Source organism: Schistocerca gregaria, chromosome 2 (genome assembly GCF_023897955.1).
Source record: "Schistocerca gregaria isolate iqSchGreg1 chromosome 2, iqSchGreg1.2, whole genome shotgun sequence".
Lineage (NCBI taxonomy): Eukaryota > Metazoa > Arthropoda > Insecta > Orthoptera > Acrididae > Schistocerca > Schistocerca gregaria.
Genome location: NC_064921.1, coordinates 977,038,039 through 977,057,981, shown reverse-complemented (window position 1 = coordinate 977,057,981; position 19,943 = coordinate 977,038,039). Strand labels below are relative to the sequence as shown.

At 43.8% G+C, this 19,943-nt stretch overlaps 1 protein-coding gene across 1 annotated transcript in view; it reads left to right on the top strand.

The window, feature by feature from the left end:
• LOC126336075 (secretin receptor-like) overlaps window positions 1–19,379 on the top strand; it is a 189,444-nt gene extending 170,065 nt beyond the window's left edge. Inside the window, exon 11 of the mRNA XM_049999554.1 lies at window positions 19,299–19,379. Within this exon, the coding sequence (XP_049855511.1) occupies window positions 19,299–19,379 (81 nt within the window). The remainder of the gene's footprint in view (window positions 1–19,298) is intronic.
• The last annotated feature ends 564 nt before the right edge of the window (window positions 19,380–19,943 follow it).

The following is a 19,943-nucleotide window of genomic DNA, read 5'->3' as shown; positions in this document are numbered from 1 at the left end:
TGTGATAAAAATCATACTTCATGCGCCCTTCTACTAACTGAAGGTTTAAATTCAAATAATTCAGTGTTTGACTTGCCATTATTAGTTAGTGCGTAAAAGATAGTATAGGATGAAAGCCATAAAATTCTTCCGCGAATGTACTTACATCTTCTTTCGGACCGTTAAAATGATAAATATATCATCAACATGCATACAACAGTACAATACTCTTGTGTAAGAGGGGACTAGCGCTTAAAAGAATTGCATTAGAGACTGTTGACCAACATGTTCTCTAGCTACCTCGATAAAGAATTCCCTATGGCTAACCCGTCGTTTAGCATATACATGTATATGCGGTTGTTAAAGGAGAATTAGTAACAGGACATTAGGATCCTGAGGAAAGCTGTTAGCTCACGGATTTCATTTTGTATGAGATAACTTTTCTTAGTTGTTATCGACAATAATTTTAAAAACTTCCTCCACTGACATATTCGTGTATATTGGTTGATAGTAGGAATGTTCTAACTTGAAGATCGACAATAAGGGTTTCCCTGCTTTTAATCCTGCTTTTAATGGAAAATTATTTGTAGTTTTCTATTTTAGAACGAATTTTTATAAAATGTATTTCCCTTTCCAGCTTACTGGTTTTATATTTGACAATCGCAACTCCATTCTGTTCAGTGTTTTCTTCGTGACTAGTGCGGTTCATGCTGTTTAAGGCAAGTTCTATTATAAGTAACTTAAGTCAATAGTGACTATGCATGGGTTGGATAGGCTCGTGGGCAGAAAATTATGTAATACACACGTTACTATTAATTAAAAGAAATTCTGAAGATGCGCCTTCGAGAAATGCGCCAGTTTCAAAATAAATGCCTGTAACATAGATTCTATTTTTATTTGAAAATGGAGTGCAGAAATATATTCATTGTACTTTAAATTTTCTTTATTGCATTTTGTTAACACTTAATAGATGTAAATTTTCATAATGCACAACCAATGCAATTTGATTAGAAATGTAAGTGATATCCTAATACGAGACAGTCTTGCTAGCATGGCTAGGATGTGTGCTTGCTGTGTGCGGACGCAGTTCGCTAAGGGGTGAATGCGCTTTTGACGACGGTAAGCCGCCTTCATGCTGCTGCCTCAGGTTGCTGTGATAGCGGATAATCTGGCGCATTGCATGGTACACCTCAGGTACCGCTTGTTTGACGCAAGGGCTCTGCTGCCCAGGCACCTCATAGTATACAGAAAGCGGTGGATCTAGCCGCACAACAGGGGGAGTGCAGGTGGTAAGGTGTTCGCGTCGCTGGAGACGGGGGCCGATGTGAAGGCTGGCAGGCTGGCCTCTCCTATTCGCTCGAAGAGCCAACAGGTGGCCGCCGCTATAGCAGGGTCCGAGCAAGCACACGTGGTAGATGTTTGCTAGCTATCAGGAGCTCCAATGTTAGGCGCGTTATACAGCCCCTTACGAAAACAGCATTGAAGTTGCATGTGAAGTCGTATGCACGTTGTTGCGCACACCTATCGCATGGGTTCTGAGGCCATCCTCAGTTCATACAGGCGGCTGGCCGAGATGGTGACGGCTGCTGGCTTCGAGTGCGGGGTGGAAACAGAGCTCGCAAAGTTCCTTTGGTTTGTAGACGAGTGGAAGCTCCCAAGAAAAGCCTTCGCCGACTCTGTGACAGTCCTCGCTGCCGATTTCAAGACCTGTGTGATCGAATGGCGATTTGTAGGACACCCACTGATAGGTCAGTGGCACACTACACAAAGGAAGTACTCGGGTATTCATGAGGATTTTTAGGCTACGGTCGTTTATGGTCCTCTGTCGAACACTCGCCAGTCGATAAAAAGAAGGGGATGTCAGACTGCGTTCAGACAACAGACACTTCGACTGTCAAAATTTTATCAGTACGTATTCGTAACAAAATTCCTGAATTTACTGTCCTCCAATAAAGTACTCGCAATCAAATTATTCTTGAGACATAGAGATGACTAAAACCTGAAGTGGGAAATCCTGAGATATTTAGCGAGTCATTGAATGAATAACGGAAATATAGCTTAGACGCCTTAGCAGGGGGAGTTTTCATTGCAGTTGACAAAAATATTATCTCTATTGAGGTCGTAGTGAAGTGTGACAGTGAAGCTATGCCGTCGCGTATAAGAGGTGTAGGTGAAACCAAATTTATTCTTGGATGTTGTTACCGGCCACCCGAATCCGCGGCGAAAGTTCTAAAGTTATTCGAACACTGTCTACGGTCAGTACCACTAAATACCCAGTTCGGGCAACGCTAGTTACGGACGCCTTTAACTTTCCGACTATAGGCTGCGATCTTGTCAGTGTCAATAAAATTCACCAATAGCCCTGTAACTTAAGATATTATTTTGTTTTTAAGGCTATCAGTTTGAGCATTTCATTATGCCATCGTCCCCCCTGGTAGATGAGTGGTCAGGCCTACAGAATGTCATACCTAACGGCCCGGTTTCGATTCCCGGCTGGGTTGGAGATTTTCCTGGGCTGGGTGTTGTGTTGTCCTTAGCCTCATCACTTCATCTCCATCGACAAGAACGTCACAAAAGTGGCGTCAGCTCGAAAAGCTTGCATCACACCCGACGGAGGCCCTAGCCACACGGCATTTCCATTTCCATTACGCTATCTTCAGGTCTCGACATAATAAAAGAGTATACGTGTAGTCTATATCAGGGTGTACAAAGCAAGCTTACAGAAAGTGACAGGTAATCATAATATCGCTTAAAGCTTAACAAAGAAAGTAGTGGCTTTAAAACAAATCTTTGTGTACACCCAGCACAATGAACTAAAGCATGATCACATATTTGTTAGTATCGTTAAACCAAGTTTTTGTGTACATCCGACAGAATAGACTAAAACGATTGTACATATTTGCTAGTCACAAACCTATTTAATATCGCAGATTTACAAGAGAACATGCAAAATCATTAAAAAAAATCAGAACTGGACAGCATACAATCAGTAGCTCCGTTGAAACAAAGCTTGTCCTTTTTTTAATATAAAATTCTTATAGATGAGGAAACCCTTATGATGACCTATATTCATTTAAAGTAAAACGTTACACAGTAATCTATGAAGTACAATAGTATTCGTATTTACGGCCTAGGTACTATCACAATAGGTGATATAATTAGTTTTCATAACATCAAAGAACAGCTTGACGCAAGACCCAATGGCAGTCGACATGTTTATAGAAAAACGGCATGAAAAGATCACGCTAAGAATATTCACAAATGCCTTGTGGGCCTAGGTTATGCGGCAAATGGAAAGAAAAAGATAGGATTTGGTTGCCTTTATATCACTTAATAGGTCGGCATTACCACATTGAAAAACCAACAGGGATCTCCAATTCTTCTTAACCAAGTTCTCAGCGACAATGTCATACTATTTTCCTGGGGGTATAAGGTAATACCCTAACGACATATCTATAGATGACGAACCGATCTAAATAATAAGACATAGCAAATTGCGTCGCGACAGGTAACGTTGGTATGGAAACAATTAAAAGGTAAATGAAGGTGCGAAGACCACTATATCGTCAGTTGAAGCCCACAAAGTGAGAAACTTCATCAAACTCCATGAATACCAAAACAAATTTCCACCAAGAACATTATAACATCCCCCTAAACTGTATGGAAAAGTAAGAATAACGCTGCCATCATGATAAACTATGCGTGTCCTAATCTTACTCATAAGATCCAGCCAAGACGAACCGAATTCCCACGACTGAACTAGTGATTGTGTTAATCTGGGTGCAGAAATGCAACTGGCTATAAGGTGGTAGCTGACAATAGATGACACCAATTCTCACCATAATAAAAAAGTAAAGCACTTTATTGTCCTAAGTATAAAAGTAGCGTATAAGATAAGAAGAAACCGAAAACATGGCCACTTATGAAAACATGCTGCCTACCAAGAGAGCAGACTGCTATAAAGCGGGATACAAAGAGATGCAGAAAGAAAAAGATCTACTAACTGACATGAAGGTGACATATTGCATGCCTTAGTGAAGCAAATCACTCTGTTCCAGAAAGGTAAAAATCAAATCTCTGACATCGCTGCTGCCGGAAAAAGATCCTGCAAGAACGGGAGCGACAACGACCGAAGAGAACCATTCGACGTGTCAGAAGTGGAAGCCTTCCGCAAATTTCTGCAGGTTTTAATGGTGCGTGGTCGGACGAGTCTCCTTTCAAATTGTATTGAGTTCATGGACGTGTACGGGCATGAGGGCAACCTCATGAATCCATCTACCCTGCATGTCAGCAGGGTACTGTTCAAGCTTTTGGAGGCTTTGTAATGGTGTGGGGCGTATGCTGTTGGAGTGACATGCGACCCCTGATTTGTCTAGATACGAATGCGACAGGTGACATGTATGTAAGCATCCACTCTGATCACCTGCATTTATTCTTGTCCTTTGTGATTTCCGGCGGACTTGGGAAATTCTAGCAGGATAATGCGATGCCCAAAACGACCAGAATTGCTACAGAGTCGCTCCAGCAACACTCTTCTGAGTTTAAAAACTTCCGCTGGCCACGAAACTCCCCAGACATGAACACTATTGAGTCATCCACGTGCTGCTCAGAAGAGCTCTCCAGCCCCTCGTACTCTTGTGGATTTATGTGCAGCCCTGTAGGATTCATGGTGTCAGTTCACTCATTACTGCAGACAGTAGTCGAGTGCATGCCACGTCGTGTTGGGCCACTTATGCATGCTGGCGGGGGCCCTACACGATACTTGGCAGGCGTACCGGTTTCTTTGGCTCTTCACCGTACATCGGGAACTTAAATGGGAGTCCTTGGAGGAAAGGAGAAGTTCTTTTCGAGGAACAGTATTGACGAAAGTTAGAGAACTGCCATTTGAAGCTGACTGTGGAACTATTTTATTGCCGCTAATATACATTTCGCTGAAGGACCAGAAAGATAAGATACGAGAAATTAGGGCTCATACGGACTCTTATAGACAATCTATTTTCTCTCGCTGTGTTTGCGAGTGGAACAGGGAAGGAAATGACGAGTGCTGGTGGTTGGTACCTTTCGCCACGCACCGTAATGTGGCTTGCGGAGTACGTATTTAGATGCAGATGTAGACTCCTGTTACATGAGAAGAGTCACGTTTCTTTTGGCCGTTTGTACCTTCCTCCATTGCTACTGGTCTCAAGTAGGACTTCCTCCTTGGCAGCTTAATTGCGACCTGATTTGTTTTTGGAACTGAGAGTGATAGTGAATTTTAATGTTACAAGGATTGTTGTTTAGCATGGTGCTTAAATTTGGGTATGTAATCTGATAAAACGCATAACATGGCCAGTTTCTTTCGTGCCAAAGTATTGAATAATTATTGATTAGTTACTCTGTCGTGCATTTGCAAGACGAGCATCATAAAACATAAAATGTTGCTGGAAGTCAGACGGAACTAAATCAACACAGCAATCCTTAACGTGATAATATTATCTCACTCCAATGAAACGAACGCCCTTAAAATAATTTGGAAAAATTTTGCTTGGAATTTTAAGGGTTTTGTGGTACAATTTTTTAGATCGTACTACAACAGTTCTCTTAAAGACTAAAAGTAATATTCACCTGTGAAGTACTCATGAAACAGAGAAGCTACCACAGAAAGGCCGTTGGCCCCTACCACGACGGGGTTATAAATAAATATTGGCCAGATGATGGATATGGATACTGGTTTAACGAATGACGACCAGGCACTTTGACTCTGAGCCATTAGTACACTGACGCTACTACGTCCTTTGGACCGCCTCTAGCACTGCCGATCAATTCACTATACAGTAGTGGAAATCATTATAAAGGCATGCGTATTTTTAGGAAAGCTAACATTGTTGGTTGGAATAGTTGCGCACGGTGTATATGCAGCAGTATGTGTTCCCATATACCGCCAAATGCACTCGAACGGTATTCTATTTGATGTTAGTAGCACAGTGTATGTCAAGGTATCGACTATTCAGGTGGTAGAGGGCCCCTCTGAACGGGATTGGTGTAGTGTTATATGTGTGTGTGTGTGTGTGTGTGTGTGTGTGAGTGTACACATTTCCCTTCACTGCAGATAGGAAACAGACACCATTAGTTACAGTGCGTGCTGTGTACATGAACCAAAATGATGACAATTCCACGCCGAAAACTTATCATTTGATGAACAAATAAAATTCGGTATGTACAAGAAAATGGGATCCTTTAATTATCAAATCGCCAAGAAGTTGAACCGCTCAAGTACAGTGACTAATAATTTCTTTAGGTTGCGTGCATGATATTGACCGAACGGAAAGTACACGCAAAGTAGAAAATTATCTGAGACATCGAAACGATTACTTTTACGCAGAGCAAGAACCACCAATCGTTATGCTTCACATTTGTTGCTGATTTATAGCTGTCAGTAACTGCCAACGTGTATAACAAATTTTGTCATATGACGAACACCCTGCATTCAAGAAACGACGGCAGAAAAATGCTCTAACGTCCAACATAAACAGCCTAGATTGGAGTTTGCTGAAAAATATACCTGAAAAATATACGTCATGGACTTCAAAGTGGGACAAAGTGAACTTCAGTGATGAGAAGAAGTCTAATTTAGATGGGCTTGATGGATTTCAGTATTGTTGGCATGATCTAAGAACCGAGCAGCAAGTAAGAATGAGCAGAAATTTTGATGGTGGAGGTGCTTGATTTGTGCAGCCTTCTGTGCTAAAAGTGAATCACACATTGCTTGGTTGAACGCCAGAATGAACTCTAACATTTACACCCAGATGGTAGAGACAGAATGGATTAGAATGTATGAGGACCGAAGGGACGAAAGTCTAGTGTTTCAACTAGATAATAAATTCGTGCATGTTTCTGCTGCAACCAAAAAGGAGTTTGCAGGTGAAGATATCGCCGTCTTGTCCTGGCCTACACGCAGCCCGGATATGAACCACGTGGAAAACATTCGGGTAGTCCTTTCAGGTTGAGTTTACCGCAATGAAAGGCAGTTTGAGGCCATATGTGAGCTGAAAAGAACGATACGAGAAGAGTGGCGCCCATTTCTCTTCAATAAGTATAAACCCTAACAAAATCACCAGCAAAGAAATTTTTTTCCTGTAATTAAAGGGAAGGGAGGTAGGACAAAGTAATAACCGCTCATCAACACAACAGGACAGTGACTTCCTTGGTACCAACTTCCATCCAGGAGATGCAAACGCCTTATTCTGTTACTCGTATTCAGAAAGAAACAATGTAATTCCGTCATGATTTATGTATATCTAATGCTTTCATAATAAATTCGGTACATGTATGTTTCAGCCATTGTGCGGCTACCTTTATAAGAATGCTGCCTCTATTGTGATTTCCACTATTGTATATTTCGGATCGCTGTTGTTATCCTATGGTTCCATGTATAACGGTTAATTGATATTAATTTCCAGTGTTGTCTACAGCATGCCTTGCTTGTATAATAATATGTTGCGCTATAGCTTTAAAGGTGTGAAAGTGTTGCCACAAATTGTCACGCTGAGAATTCCCGAAGTGGAACTTAGGCATTTTCCGCCTAACAGTTTTGTTTTGTCGACTGTACATGAAAATGTAGTGGTTACAGTTATCTTTTTGTTAACGTGCATCCCCAAAACTCTAGAGACGAGCGGTTGGATGTCGCGCGATATGTTGTGAGATGGGACTTGCCGAATTTTTTGGCTGTCTTGGACGGCAAAAATAAGCAGTACCCCTGCCACAGTGGAAGCAGCTGTTTCAGTTATCAACATCTGCATGTATAGGGAGCACGATTACTTTGCAGTTCACAGCTAACTGCCTAGCAGAGGCTTCATCGAACCACTTCCATGCTATTTTTCTACAGTTCCACTCTCGTACAAAGAGCGAAAAACGAACACTTAATCGTCCCATTACTTTATTATGATTATCATTTCTCCTTATGTAGGTGGGCGCCAACAAAATATTTTCATTCTCTGAGAATAAAGTAGGTGACTGAAATTTAATGGAAAGATCCTACCGCAATGAAAAACGCCTGTTTTATCGACTGCCACCTTAATTCGCTATCACATTGGTAGCACACTCTCCCCTATTTTGCGATAATACTAAGCAAACTGCCTTTCTTTGACCTTTTCCGATGTCCCCTCCCGTCTGATGTGGATCCCACAGCACATGGAAATACTCCGGAGAAGACGGACAAGCATAGTAGACGTCTCTTCACTAGACCTGCTGATTTTTCAAAGTTCTCTTTAGTAGACTTGATGCGTTTTCTAAGTGTTCTGCCAATAGTCCGCAGCCTTTTGTTTGTTTTACCCAGAACATTATCTACGTGATTGCTCCAATTGAAATTATTCGTAATTGTTGTGACTGAGGAAGTCGGGATGAGGGGTACACTTAGCATGGAAAGTCAAGGACCCTATAATGTAACTCCTTAAACACAACAACTACCAGATCAAAAAATTAACAATTTATTCAAAGACAATATTTATAAAACAGCTAAGAGACAATCAACACGAGGATGTCTTCAAGTCAGTACCAAACTATCCCGGATAGCTTGCTTCTCAAGCAAGGCAGCAAATTACAATTACGAAAACTGTCTTAATGATATGAGCCTGAAAGCATACAGTACCGACAGCCATTGAAAATAGGTACAACATTCTTCGTTATTCTTGTCAGTACAAAATATTTTTTCTAATAATAACTCAATTTCAAATAATACAGTGAAGCCGGATACCAGTGTGGGAAAGAATGGCAATTTATTTATTTAATTGATCACATGTGCACTCCCACAAAATAAATCCCTACATCCAGTTTGGTGAGATCTGTGAAATGAATGAATGTATGGTCGTCTGCTAACCGCAGATAGTGAATGTGAATATATGATCATCTTTGAGATGATCTTTTGGCCACCTTTGGTGGAACCGAAGAGATGAAATTTACCGGAGCTTTGAGCGCCTGAAATATAGCTGACCAATACAATAGCAAGGTGCTCCCCCACTTCGGCAGAGGTGTGAGAGGACCTGAAGAACGGCCATGTTTCAGCACTCTGCCACTGGATCTATTGTTGGTAAGACCTGTCTTAGGTGTGCTCTGTAAAGACAAAAGAGTGGAGACATGGTATGCATGTGAAATACCTAAAAGTAGTTTGGAATAATAATTTCTCTATTTCAGGAACTTTTGTGGGGGGAATTAAATGTCAGGCAGGTAAATTAAGGGGATCATAGTAATCTTCAGAAGTGACCAACGGTCACAATGAAACCACGTGTAGCAATAAGTTGAAATACTTCCAAGTGCTTAAGGTAAGCTGAATTACTAGCGTGTGTACTATAAGTTGGAAATGTTTAAGAAATGGCGTGTGCAGGACTTGAAATTAGAAACGAGTACTTCCACGTGGTGAGTACTGTGTGAGTCTCAATCTGTGTATGAGACAAAGGATAAAGAGAAGTACTCGTCCATGGTATCAGTTGAGAACTCGCGTGTGTGATAAATATGTTCTTAATATTACTTTGCTTGTTATGTTTCCGTGTGATGCATGATTCAAACTATAATACTCTGAGCGTGAAGCAAGGTGAGTCAGCCGTCTATCCAGCAACGCCACTTGGCTTGCATTGCACAGGAAGACGTGCATATGTCCTCCAGAGTTCGTAGTAGGAAAGAAAAGTTACGATGTGGGGCAATGTCGTATGAAACTGGGATGAATACTAATTGAAGTGGGAAAGCTGATAGTGATGTGATTATAATGTTGTGACTATTCCTTGTGTTGTATTCCATGTTGCAGTGTGGTGTATGTCATGTAATTTAAGTATGTGTGGTTTGCATGGGAGAGTAGCAAGGTAGTTTCAGAGGTAGTGGGTTATGCATGTTCCTTTTGTACCGCTCGGTCTGGAGGAAAGTTTCGTGATGATGGTTGTGAGAGTCGAAGTGTGAGATATAACAAAAGATCCACCATCCTATCCAGAAAGTGCACTGTAGCATTATATAATTACGAGACAATAAGATAGAGATTCACCAATGTAAAGTAATGCCCACTGGGCGGAATTTCTCATGTGTTATTGTTGTAGGTTATAGAATTTGTGTGTTTTGGTCATAGAATTTATCGGAATACATAGTGAAAAGAAAAAGATTGGTGGCCTGTTCCTTCGAATAGTATGTTGTCATGATACCCAGGATTTACAATGTGTGCGCCATTCATATTCAGTGCGATGGCCACGTGTTGATCAAAGCAGTTAAATAAGAAAGAAACTGTGGTATTGCCAATGCATAGTGAACAGTGAGAGTTGTGTAAATTACTAATAGATGTGCGTTTCCGTATCCGTTGCGTAATATTCAAACAGGAGAATAATTTGTAACTTAACTGTGAGCACTAGAGTGCATGTTACTCGATAAATAAGAATGAATCCACTCGCTTGGCAGACCACTCATCTTGCAGGCCTGACTGCTTGATGCCACAGTATGAGCAAGGCATGTGGGTGCCTCTGAAGCCATAGGGATTTCAGTACTTAAAGGAACAATAAATTACAATCAGAAAGTGATTGAAATAAATGTGGCACAGATAATTTATTTAAAGAGCAATAATTTGCAATACGAAAGTGATTTGTGAAATGCACACCAGTTCTTTAAGAACCAAAATAACACTAGCAGCACAAGAAGTTACAGTTTAATACAATTCATTCCAAAGCCAAAAAAAAATATATTTTTTTAAATATACATGAAACACGTTAAATGCTTACCAAACGGGCAGTGACGCCAGGCTGCCATGGAGAAAAAGTGGTTTAACTTAAAATGCCGGAAGCAGCAGACCAGCCGGCGAGCCAGCCGGAGTGGCCGTGCGGTTCTAGGCGCTACAGTGTCGATGCGAGCGACCACTACGGTCGCAGGTTCGATCCTGCCTCGGGCATGGGTGTGTGACATGCCCTTAGGTTAGTTATGTTTAATTAGTTCTAAGTTCTAGGCGACTGATGACCTCAGAAGTCGCATAGTGCTCAGAGACATTTGAACCAGCCGTCCAAAACAACACTTAAACACCGGGGTCCAAACGGGAGTTACTTCTCATTAGATGGCACGTCACAGCTACTGCTCACCGAATCGGAACGTGGCACCGCTCGCACACACCCCAACCCACAGAAAACTGGAACACAAGCAGACCGCAGAAGACACGACAATCACCAACCATCGATTAATATAATTTAAGAGATCAATAAACCTCAAAATATATGAAGAACCAATTGATCTTCTACTAATACTGAGTTAGTGGATTCAAATAAACGCACGCGTATCAAACTATACGTAAAAATGATTGCCTTTTTCAGAATAAGAGCGTTTTCTAGTAACTGAATGAGTGCTTTCAAATACACTCTTGGAAATGGAAAAAAGAACACATTGACACCGGTGTGTCAGACCCACCATACTTGCTCCGGACACTGCGAGAGGGCTGTACAAGCAATGATCACACGCACGGCACAGCGGACACACCAGGAACCGCGGTGTTGGCCGTCGAATGGCGCTAGCTGCGCAGCATTTGTGCACCGCTGCCGTCAGTGTCAGCCAATTTGCCGTGGCATACGGAGCTCCATCGCAGTCTTTAACACTGGTAGCATGCCGCGACAGCGTGGACGTGAACCGTATGTGCAGTTGACGGACTTTGAGCGAGGGCGTATAGTGGGCATGCGGGAGGCCGGCTGGACGTACCGCCGAATTGCTCAACACGTGGGGCGTGAGGTCTCCACAGTACATCGATGTTGTCGCCAGTGGTCGGCGGAAGGTGCACGTGCCCGTCGACCTGGGACCGGACCGCAGCGACGCACGGATGCACGCCAAGACCGTAGGATCCTACGCAGTGCCGTAGGGGACCGCACCGCCACTTCCCAGCAAATTAGGAACACTGTTGCTCCTGGGGTATCGGCGAGGACCATTCGCAACCGTCTCCATGAAACTGGGCTACGGTCCCGCACACCGTTAGGCCGTCTTCCGCTCACGCCCCAACATCGTGCAGCCCGCCTCCAGTGGTGTCGCGACAGGCGTGAATGGAGGGACGAATGGAGACGTGTCGTCTTCAGCGATGAGAGTCGCTTCTGCCTTGGTGCCAATGATGGTAGAAAATCCGAAGAAATTCTGGTCGTTTGTAAAGTACACAAGCGGCAAGACGCAGTCAATACCTTCGCTGCGCAGTGCCGATGGTACTGTTATCGACGACTGCGCCGCTAAAGCGGAGTTATTGAACGTAGTTTTCCGAAATTCCTTCACCAGGGAAGACGAATGGAATATTCCAGAATTTGAAACACGAACATCTGCTAGCATGAGTTTCTTAGAAGTAGATACCTTAGGGGTTGCGAAGCAACTCAAATCACTTGATACGGGCAAGTCTTCAGGTCCAGATTGTATACCGATTAGGTTCCTTTCAGATTACGCTGATACTATAGCTCCCTACTTAGCACTCATATACAACCGCTCGCTCACCGATAGATCTGTACCTACAGATTGGAAAATTGCGCAGGTCGCACCAGTGTTCAAGAAGGGTAGTAGGAGTAATCCATTTAACTACAGACCTATATCATTGACGTCGGTTTGCAGTAGGGTTTTGGAGCATATACTGTATTCAAACATTATGAATCACCTCGAAGGGAACGATCTATTGACACGTAATCAGCATGGCTTCAGAAAACATCGCTCTTGTGCAACGCAGCTAGCTCTTTATTCGCACGAAGTAATGGCCGCTATCGACAGGGGATCTCAAGTTGATTCCGTATTTCTAGATTTCCGGAAAGCTTTTGACACCGTTCCTCACAAGCGACTTCTAATCAAGCTGCGGAGCTATGGGGTATCGTCTCAGTTGTGCGACTGGATTCGTGATTTCCTGTCAGGAAGGTCGCAGTTCGTAGTAATAGACGGCAAATCATCGAGTAAAACTGAAGTGATATCAGGTGTTCCCCAGGGAAGCGTCCTGGGACCTCTACTGTTCCTGATCTATATAAATGACCTGGGTGACAATCTGAGCAGTTCTCTTAGGTTGGTCGCAGATGATGCTGTAATTTACCGTCTAGTAAGGTCATCCGAAGACCAGTATCAGCTGCAAAGCGATTTAGAAAAGATTGCTGTATGGTGTGTCAGGTGGCAGTTGACGCTAAATAACGAAAAGTGTGAGATGATCCACATGAGTTCCAAAAGAAATCCGTTGGAATTCGATTACTCGATAAATAGTACAATTCTCAAGGCTGTCAATTCAACTAAGTACCTGGGTGTTAAAATTACAAACAACTTCAGTTGGAAGGACCACATAGATAATATTGTCGGGAAGGCGAGCCAAAGGTTGCGTTTCATTGGCAGGACACTTAGAAGATGCAACAAGTCCACTAAAGAGACAGCTTACACTACACTCGTTCGTCCTCTGTTAGAATATTGCTGCGCGGTGTGGGATCCTTACCAGGTGGGATTGACGGAGGACATCGAGAGGGTGCAAAGAAGGGCAGCTCGTTTTGTATTATCGCGTTATAGGGGAGAGAGTGTGGCAGATATGATACACGAGTTGGGATGGAAGTCATTACAGCATAGACGTTTTTCGTCGCGGCGAGACCTTTTTACGAAATTTCAGTCACCAACTTTCTCTTCCGAATGCGAAAATATTTTGTTGAGCCCAACCTACATAGGTAGGAATGATCATCAAAATAAAATAAGAGAAATCAGAGCTCGAACAGAAAGGTTTAGGTGTTCGTTTTTCCCGCTCGCTGTTCGGGAGTGGAATAGTAGAGAGATAGTATGATTGTGATTCGATGAACCCTCTGCCAAGCACTTAAATGTGAATTGCAGAGTAGTCATGTAGATGCGTGTGTGGCGCCGTGCAGGTGAGCGCCACAATCAGGACTGCATACGACCGAGGCACACAGGGCCAACACCCGGCATCATGGTGTGGGGAGCGATCTCCTACACTAGCCGTACACCTCTGGTGATCGTCGAGGGGACACTGAATAGTGCACGGTACATCCAAACCGTCATCGAACCCATCGTTCTACCATTCCTAGAGCGGCAAGGGAACTTGCTGTTCCAACAGGATAATGCACATCCGCATGTATCCCGAGCCACCCAACGTGCTCTAGAAGGTGTAAGTCAACTACCCTGGCCAGCAAGATCTCCGGATCTGTCCCCCATTGAGCATGTTTGGGACTGGATGAAGCGTCGTCTCACGCGGTCTGCACGTCCAGCACGAACGCTGGTCCAACTGAGGCGCCAGGTGGAAATGGCATGGCAAGCCGTTCCACAGGACTACATCCAGCGTCTCTACGATCGTCTCCATGGGAGAATAGCAGCCTGCATTGCTGCGAAAGGTGGATATACACTGTACTAGTGCCGACATTTTGCATGCTCTGTTGCCTGTGACAACAAAGGAAGTAGGTTACAGTACGCTTGTTCGCCCAATGCTTGAATACTGCTCAGCAGTGTGGGATCCGCACCAGGTAGGGTTGATAGAAGAGATAGAGAAGATCCAACGGAGAGCAGCGCGCTTCGTTACAGGATCATTTAGTAATTGCTAAAGCGTTACGGAGATGATAGATAAACTCCAGTGGAAGACTCTGCAGGAGAGACGCTCAGTAGCTCGGTTTCGAGAACATACCTTCACCGAAGAGTCAAGCAGTATATTGCTCCCTCCTACGTATATCTCGCGAAGAGACCATGAGGATAAAATCAGAGAGATTAGAGCCCACACAGAAGCATACCGACAATCCTTCTTTCCACGTACAATACGAGACTGGAATAGAATGAAGAACCGATAGAGGTACTCAGGGTACCCTCCGCCACACACCGTCAGGTGGCTTGCGGAGTATGGATGTAGATGTAGATGTATGTGCCTGTGGTTCTGTCAGTGTGATCATGTGATGTATCTGACCCCAGGAATGTGTCAATAAAGTTTCCCCTTCATGGGACAATGAATTCACGGTGTTCTTATTTCAATTTCCAGGAGTGTAAATGCAAGTACATAAAGGAACTACGTACAATATCTTTACAGACTACGACTCTTTACTAATTAAGAAGTGCTTTCAGTAGAAGTGACCCAAATTTTACAGCAATATACAAGGGACGTTGATTTGATGGCAATCAAAATACACTGACAATCTCATACAGACAATACATAAACTTCTGGATACTGTCCCAGAAAAACCAAAATATAAGACACACACCTACGAGCTAATGAGCTTCAAAATGGTTCATATGGTTCTGAGCACTATGGGATTTAACATCTGAGGTCATCAGTCCCCTAGAACTTGTAACTACTTAAACCAAACTAACCTAAGGACATCACACACATCCATGCCCGAGGCAGGATTCGAAACTGCGGCCGTAATGGTCTCCCGGTTCCAGATTGAAGCGCCTACAACCGCTCGTCCACAACGGCCGGCTAATCAGCTTCCTAATAGTAATCCAACCAGTGGATTTTTAAAACGAAATAGTAACTGCTGGTCACCATCAGTTACTTACTCTGCTGACTGCTCTTAGTTCAACAACACGTACATTAGGGCAACTAAGCAACAAGTACACTCGCTGCAACGCAAATCATTCAACGAAATAAAGGCACCAAAATGGCTTACACCTTCGAAGGAGAGCGTTGTTCGAGATGGTCTCCAGGGATGGGTCTCTCCGAGAAAACACGCACCAAAGCAATGCGACGAACAGCGCCCGGAGTTGCCATCAGGCAGGCCCATCGAAACTAGCGACCGCTTTACGAGGAACACATGCCGTGCCGCTGCTGGCCGAGCTTGCGTATTTCCATTTTTCGTCCACGCAAGCACGTCCTTGCACTTCGTAGCAACACCAACTGCCCCGAGCGCCAAGCACCTGCGAGATCACAACAGGGGAAAAGGTCCTAGTACAGCCGTGTAATCGATAGCGTCGCGCCAAAGAACTGGTGTGCCAGAAAAGGCGCATCACGCTTCAACCTCCCCCGCTCAGACCTGATCAGCCCCTCCCCAACCCCCCCCCCCCTCCTCTTTCGTCTTTCCACCACTGAAAGAAGGGAGAGAGACTTAACTAACAGGCTTGATTTGACTTCTGAGTCGGAGTTCGGTAAAAGGAACCAGTTACTAACTTCTTCCGGTTGTCAAGCATAACCCCTACCCATTCTAGCTCCCAGGGACTATCTACCTCAATTTTGCTACAAGGTAAACTACTTTTTGTAGCAATAAACACTCTACTAACAACTATATTTATCTATCCATTTTTACCACTGTTAAGTCCTTTATAAAAACTTACATCCGCACAATAAGCACTGTTCCAGTGTTGTGATACTGGTTCTTGATGAAGCAAACTATACACGAATCGAAGTCCCTCTTGCAAGGACAAGGTCGGCTGCGGCACATAAAAGGCCCCAGAACCACTCCTGTTCTTCTACGTGTAGACGCCGGGAGTATGAACGAGGACTATATTGTTCAGATTTGCCTTTGTTATTTGAATGTTGTTATTTGCCAGGAAATGTAGACAGTCGTTCCATCTCACTCCGTCTCTATAATTTGCGGAACTGACCAGCCACAAAAAAGGATATACGTGATAAAACTACTCAATTTACATTTATTTCTCGGTAGACCACTCGGGCTTAGAGTTAATTCAAATGCAACTTTGAATGAGTGCTAAAAATTGAATCTTTTAAGCGTGAGACGCGGTAAATAACAGCTCCAAAGGAACAGAACTAAGGACAGGCGGACTACAGTCGCACCTGCCAGCGTTGGCGAGATCCTTTCTCAAGCGCGCGGTGGTCCCTCAGCACAACCAAAGGCATGCATGTCTTTGCAAAGTTGTATGCACCCCCTGGCGTGCAACGAGCGCTTGTACCTAGGGATCTCGGGAAACCGCAGAGTCTTAAGCGGACTTTAAACATATCCCGGTTACGCAGTGCAAGTTTGGAATATGCCACTTGTACATGAACTCTTGTACACTTAAGAGACTGCAAGAGGCTTCGTCGAACCACTTTCATTGTATTTCTCTTCCGTTCCACTCTCGAACTCAGTGCAGGAAACACGAACAAATATTTCCGTGGAACTCTAATTTCTCTTGTTTTATTAAGACGTTCATTTCTCTCTCTGTGTAGGTTGGTACCATAAAATATTCAGGAGAGAAAGATGGTGACTAAAATTTTGTGAAAAGACCTCAACGAAAAACCTCCATGTTGTTATGACTGTCAGCCCATCGCAGGTATCGTACCTGTGACGCAGTCCTCTGTTTCACGATAGTATAAAACGGACTGCCCTCTCTGAACTTTTTCTATATTCTCCGCCAGTCTTGATAAGGATCCCATACGGCGCAGCAGTAATCTAGTAGAAGAGCATGTAGTAGTAGAGCACTTGCCCGTGAAAGGCAAAGGTCCCGAGTTCGAGTCTCGGTCCGGCACATAGTTTTTATCTGCCAAGAAGTTTCATACCAGCGCACACTCCGCTGCAGAGTGAAAACCTCATTCTGGAAACACCGCCCAGGCTGTGGCTAAGCCAAGTCTCCGCAATATCCTTTCTTTCAGGAGTACTAGTTCTACTACGTACGCAGGAGAGCTTCTGTAAAGTTTGGAAGGTAGGAGGCGAGGTACTGGCTGAAGTAAATCTGTGAGGACAGGGCGTGAGTCGTGCTTGGCTCGCTCAGATGGTAGAGCACTTGCCCGTGAAAGGCAAAGGTCCCAAGTTCGAGTCTCGGTCCGGCACACAGTTTTAATCTGCCAAGAAGTTTCATACCAGCGCACACTCCACTGCAGAGTGAAAATCTCATTCTGGAAACACCGCCCAGGCTGTGGCTAAGCCAAGTCTCCGCAATATCCTTTCTTTCAGCAGTACTAGTTCTGCTAGGTTCGCAGGAGAGCTTCTGTAAAGTTTGGAAGGTAGGAGACGAGGTACTGGCTGAAGTAAATCTGTGAGGACAGGGCGTGAGTCGTGCTTGGCTCGCTCAGATGGTAGAGCACTTGCCCGTGAAAGGCAAAGGTCCCAAGTTCGAGTCTCGGTCCGGCACACAGTTTTAATCTGCCAAGAAGTTTCATACCAGCGCACACTCCACTGCAGAGTGAAAATCTCATTCTGGAAACACTGCCCAGGCTGTGGCTAAGCCAAGTCTCCGCAATATCCTTTCTTTTAGCAGTACTAGTTCTGCTAGGTTCGCCTGAGAGCTTCTGTAAAGTTTGGAAGGTAGGAGACGAGGTACTGGCAGAAGTAAATCTGTGAGGACAGGGCGTGAGTCGTGCTTGGGTCGCTCAGATGGTAGAGCACTTGCCCGTGAAAGGCAAAGGTCCCGAGTTCGAGTCTCGGTCCGGCACACAGTTTTTATCTGCCAAGAAGTTTCATAGTAGAAGAAGCTCAAGCAGGGTAAAGGCATTCTCTTTAGTGGATTTGTTACATGTTGTAAGTGTACTGCGAATAAAGTACACCCTTGGTTCGCTTTCTCCGCAACACAATACACATTCTCGTTCGAATGTAAGTTGTTCGTAATTGTTATCCCCAGATATTTAGTTGTACTGACAGCCATTGGTTACTATGGTTTACCGTGTAATCAAAATTTAACAGATTCCTTTAAGTACACATGGGGATGAGCTCACGCTTTTCATTATTTAGTGTCAATTGCCTCTTTTCGCACCACACAGGTATTCTATCTAAATCACATTGCAATTGGTTTTGATTTTGTGATGACTTTACTTGACGGTAAAGGACAGCATCATCTGCAAGAAGCGAAGATGGCTACTCATATTGTCTCCAAAATCAGTTAGATACATTATGAACATCTGAGGACTTACAGAACTTCCTTGGTTTAAGCCGGATACACTTCTAGTTTTTTCGATAACTCTCGGTCGCTTCCTATGAATTGTGACCTTTCTCACAGGAAATTACGACTCCAAATGGTTCAAATCGCTCTAAGCACTATGGGACAACATCTGAGGTCATCAGTCCCCTAGACCTTAGAACTACTTAAACCTAACTAACCTAAGGACATCACACACATCCATGCCCCAGGCAGGATTCGAAACTGCGACCGTAGCAGGCGCGCGATTCCAGGCTGAAGCGCCTAGAACCGCGCGGCCACAGCGGCCGCCAAATCACGACTCCAATCGTTCAACTGAGACACGCAGTTTCGTTAGAAGAGATTTGTGAGAAAAAGTATCAGAATCCTTTTGGAAATTAGAAATATGGAATCAATTTGAGATTCCCTGTCAGTAGCCCGCATTAGTTTATAAGAATGAAGAACTAGTTGTGACAATTGACATACATTGACTGTTTTGAACGGTACAATTTTTTCCTGTGCTTGTTTCCTACTTTGATTTGTACATTCCTAAAGAGAGCAGTGTGTGATGGAGGGCTCTCTGTCTGCAGATTTTCGGCTCGCGGCGCGGCTCGGCGCTCACCGTCATATCCCGGCTGCGGACGCTGTCCGGCTCTGAAGACGAACGCTGAGTGCAGGCCGAAACGAGCACCTCCTGTCCAGGCAACGCTCGCCAAAGCCTCTGCCACTCGCCTGACACCAGAACTTCACACTCTGCTCAGCTCGCATTGCTTAAATGTTTGTGGGGAATGTCATACTCAAAAAGCACCAGGAGTCACTAGCAAATAAATGTAATTACCAATTCACATTATAAAAGTATTTACAACATCTGGCAGCTTACCACCCTGTTCACTGCCTCATTAGTCTTGTAGAGGTTCTTCTTCGCCGGACTTCTACTGATGTATATTCCATGCTATAAATATTTGTTAAATTATTGTATTCACCGCAATGAGTTTAATTTTCACTTTATTCATATTTACTGTTCTTAAACACCCGTGATAATTAGCTTATTTGCAGTAAATTACTTACATTCAATAAGAGAACTCCGGAAACTTTGTAGACTTTAAGCAGCCGAACAAATGTTCACAAATGTTCATTCATAATTACACGGATTGTGTGGCTGGTAAGCAAGTAAATAAAGGTATAACGCGCTGAAAATATAACTGAATTACTCTGTTTGACTATCGTAGTGATAA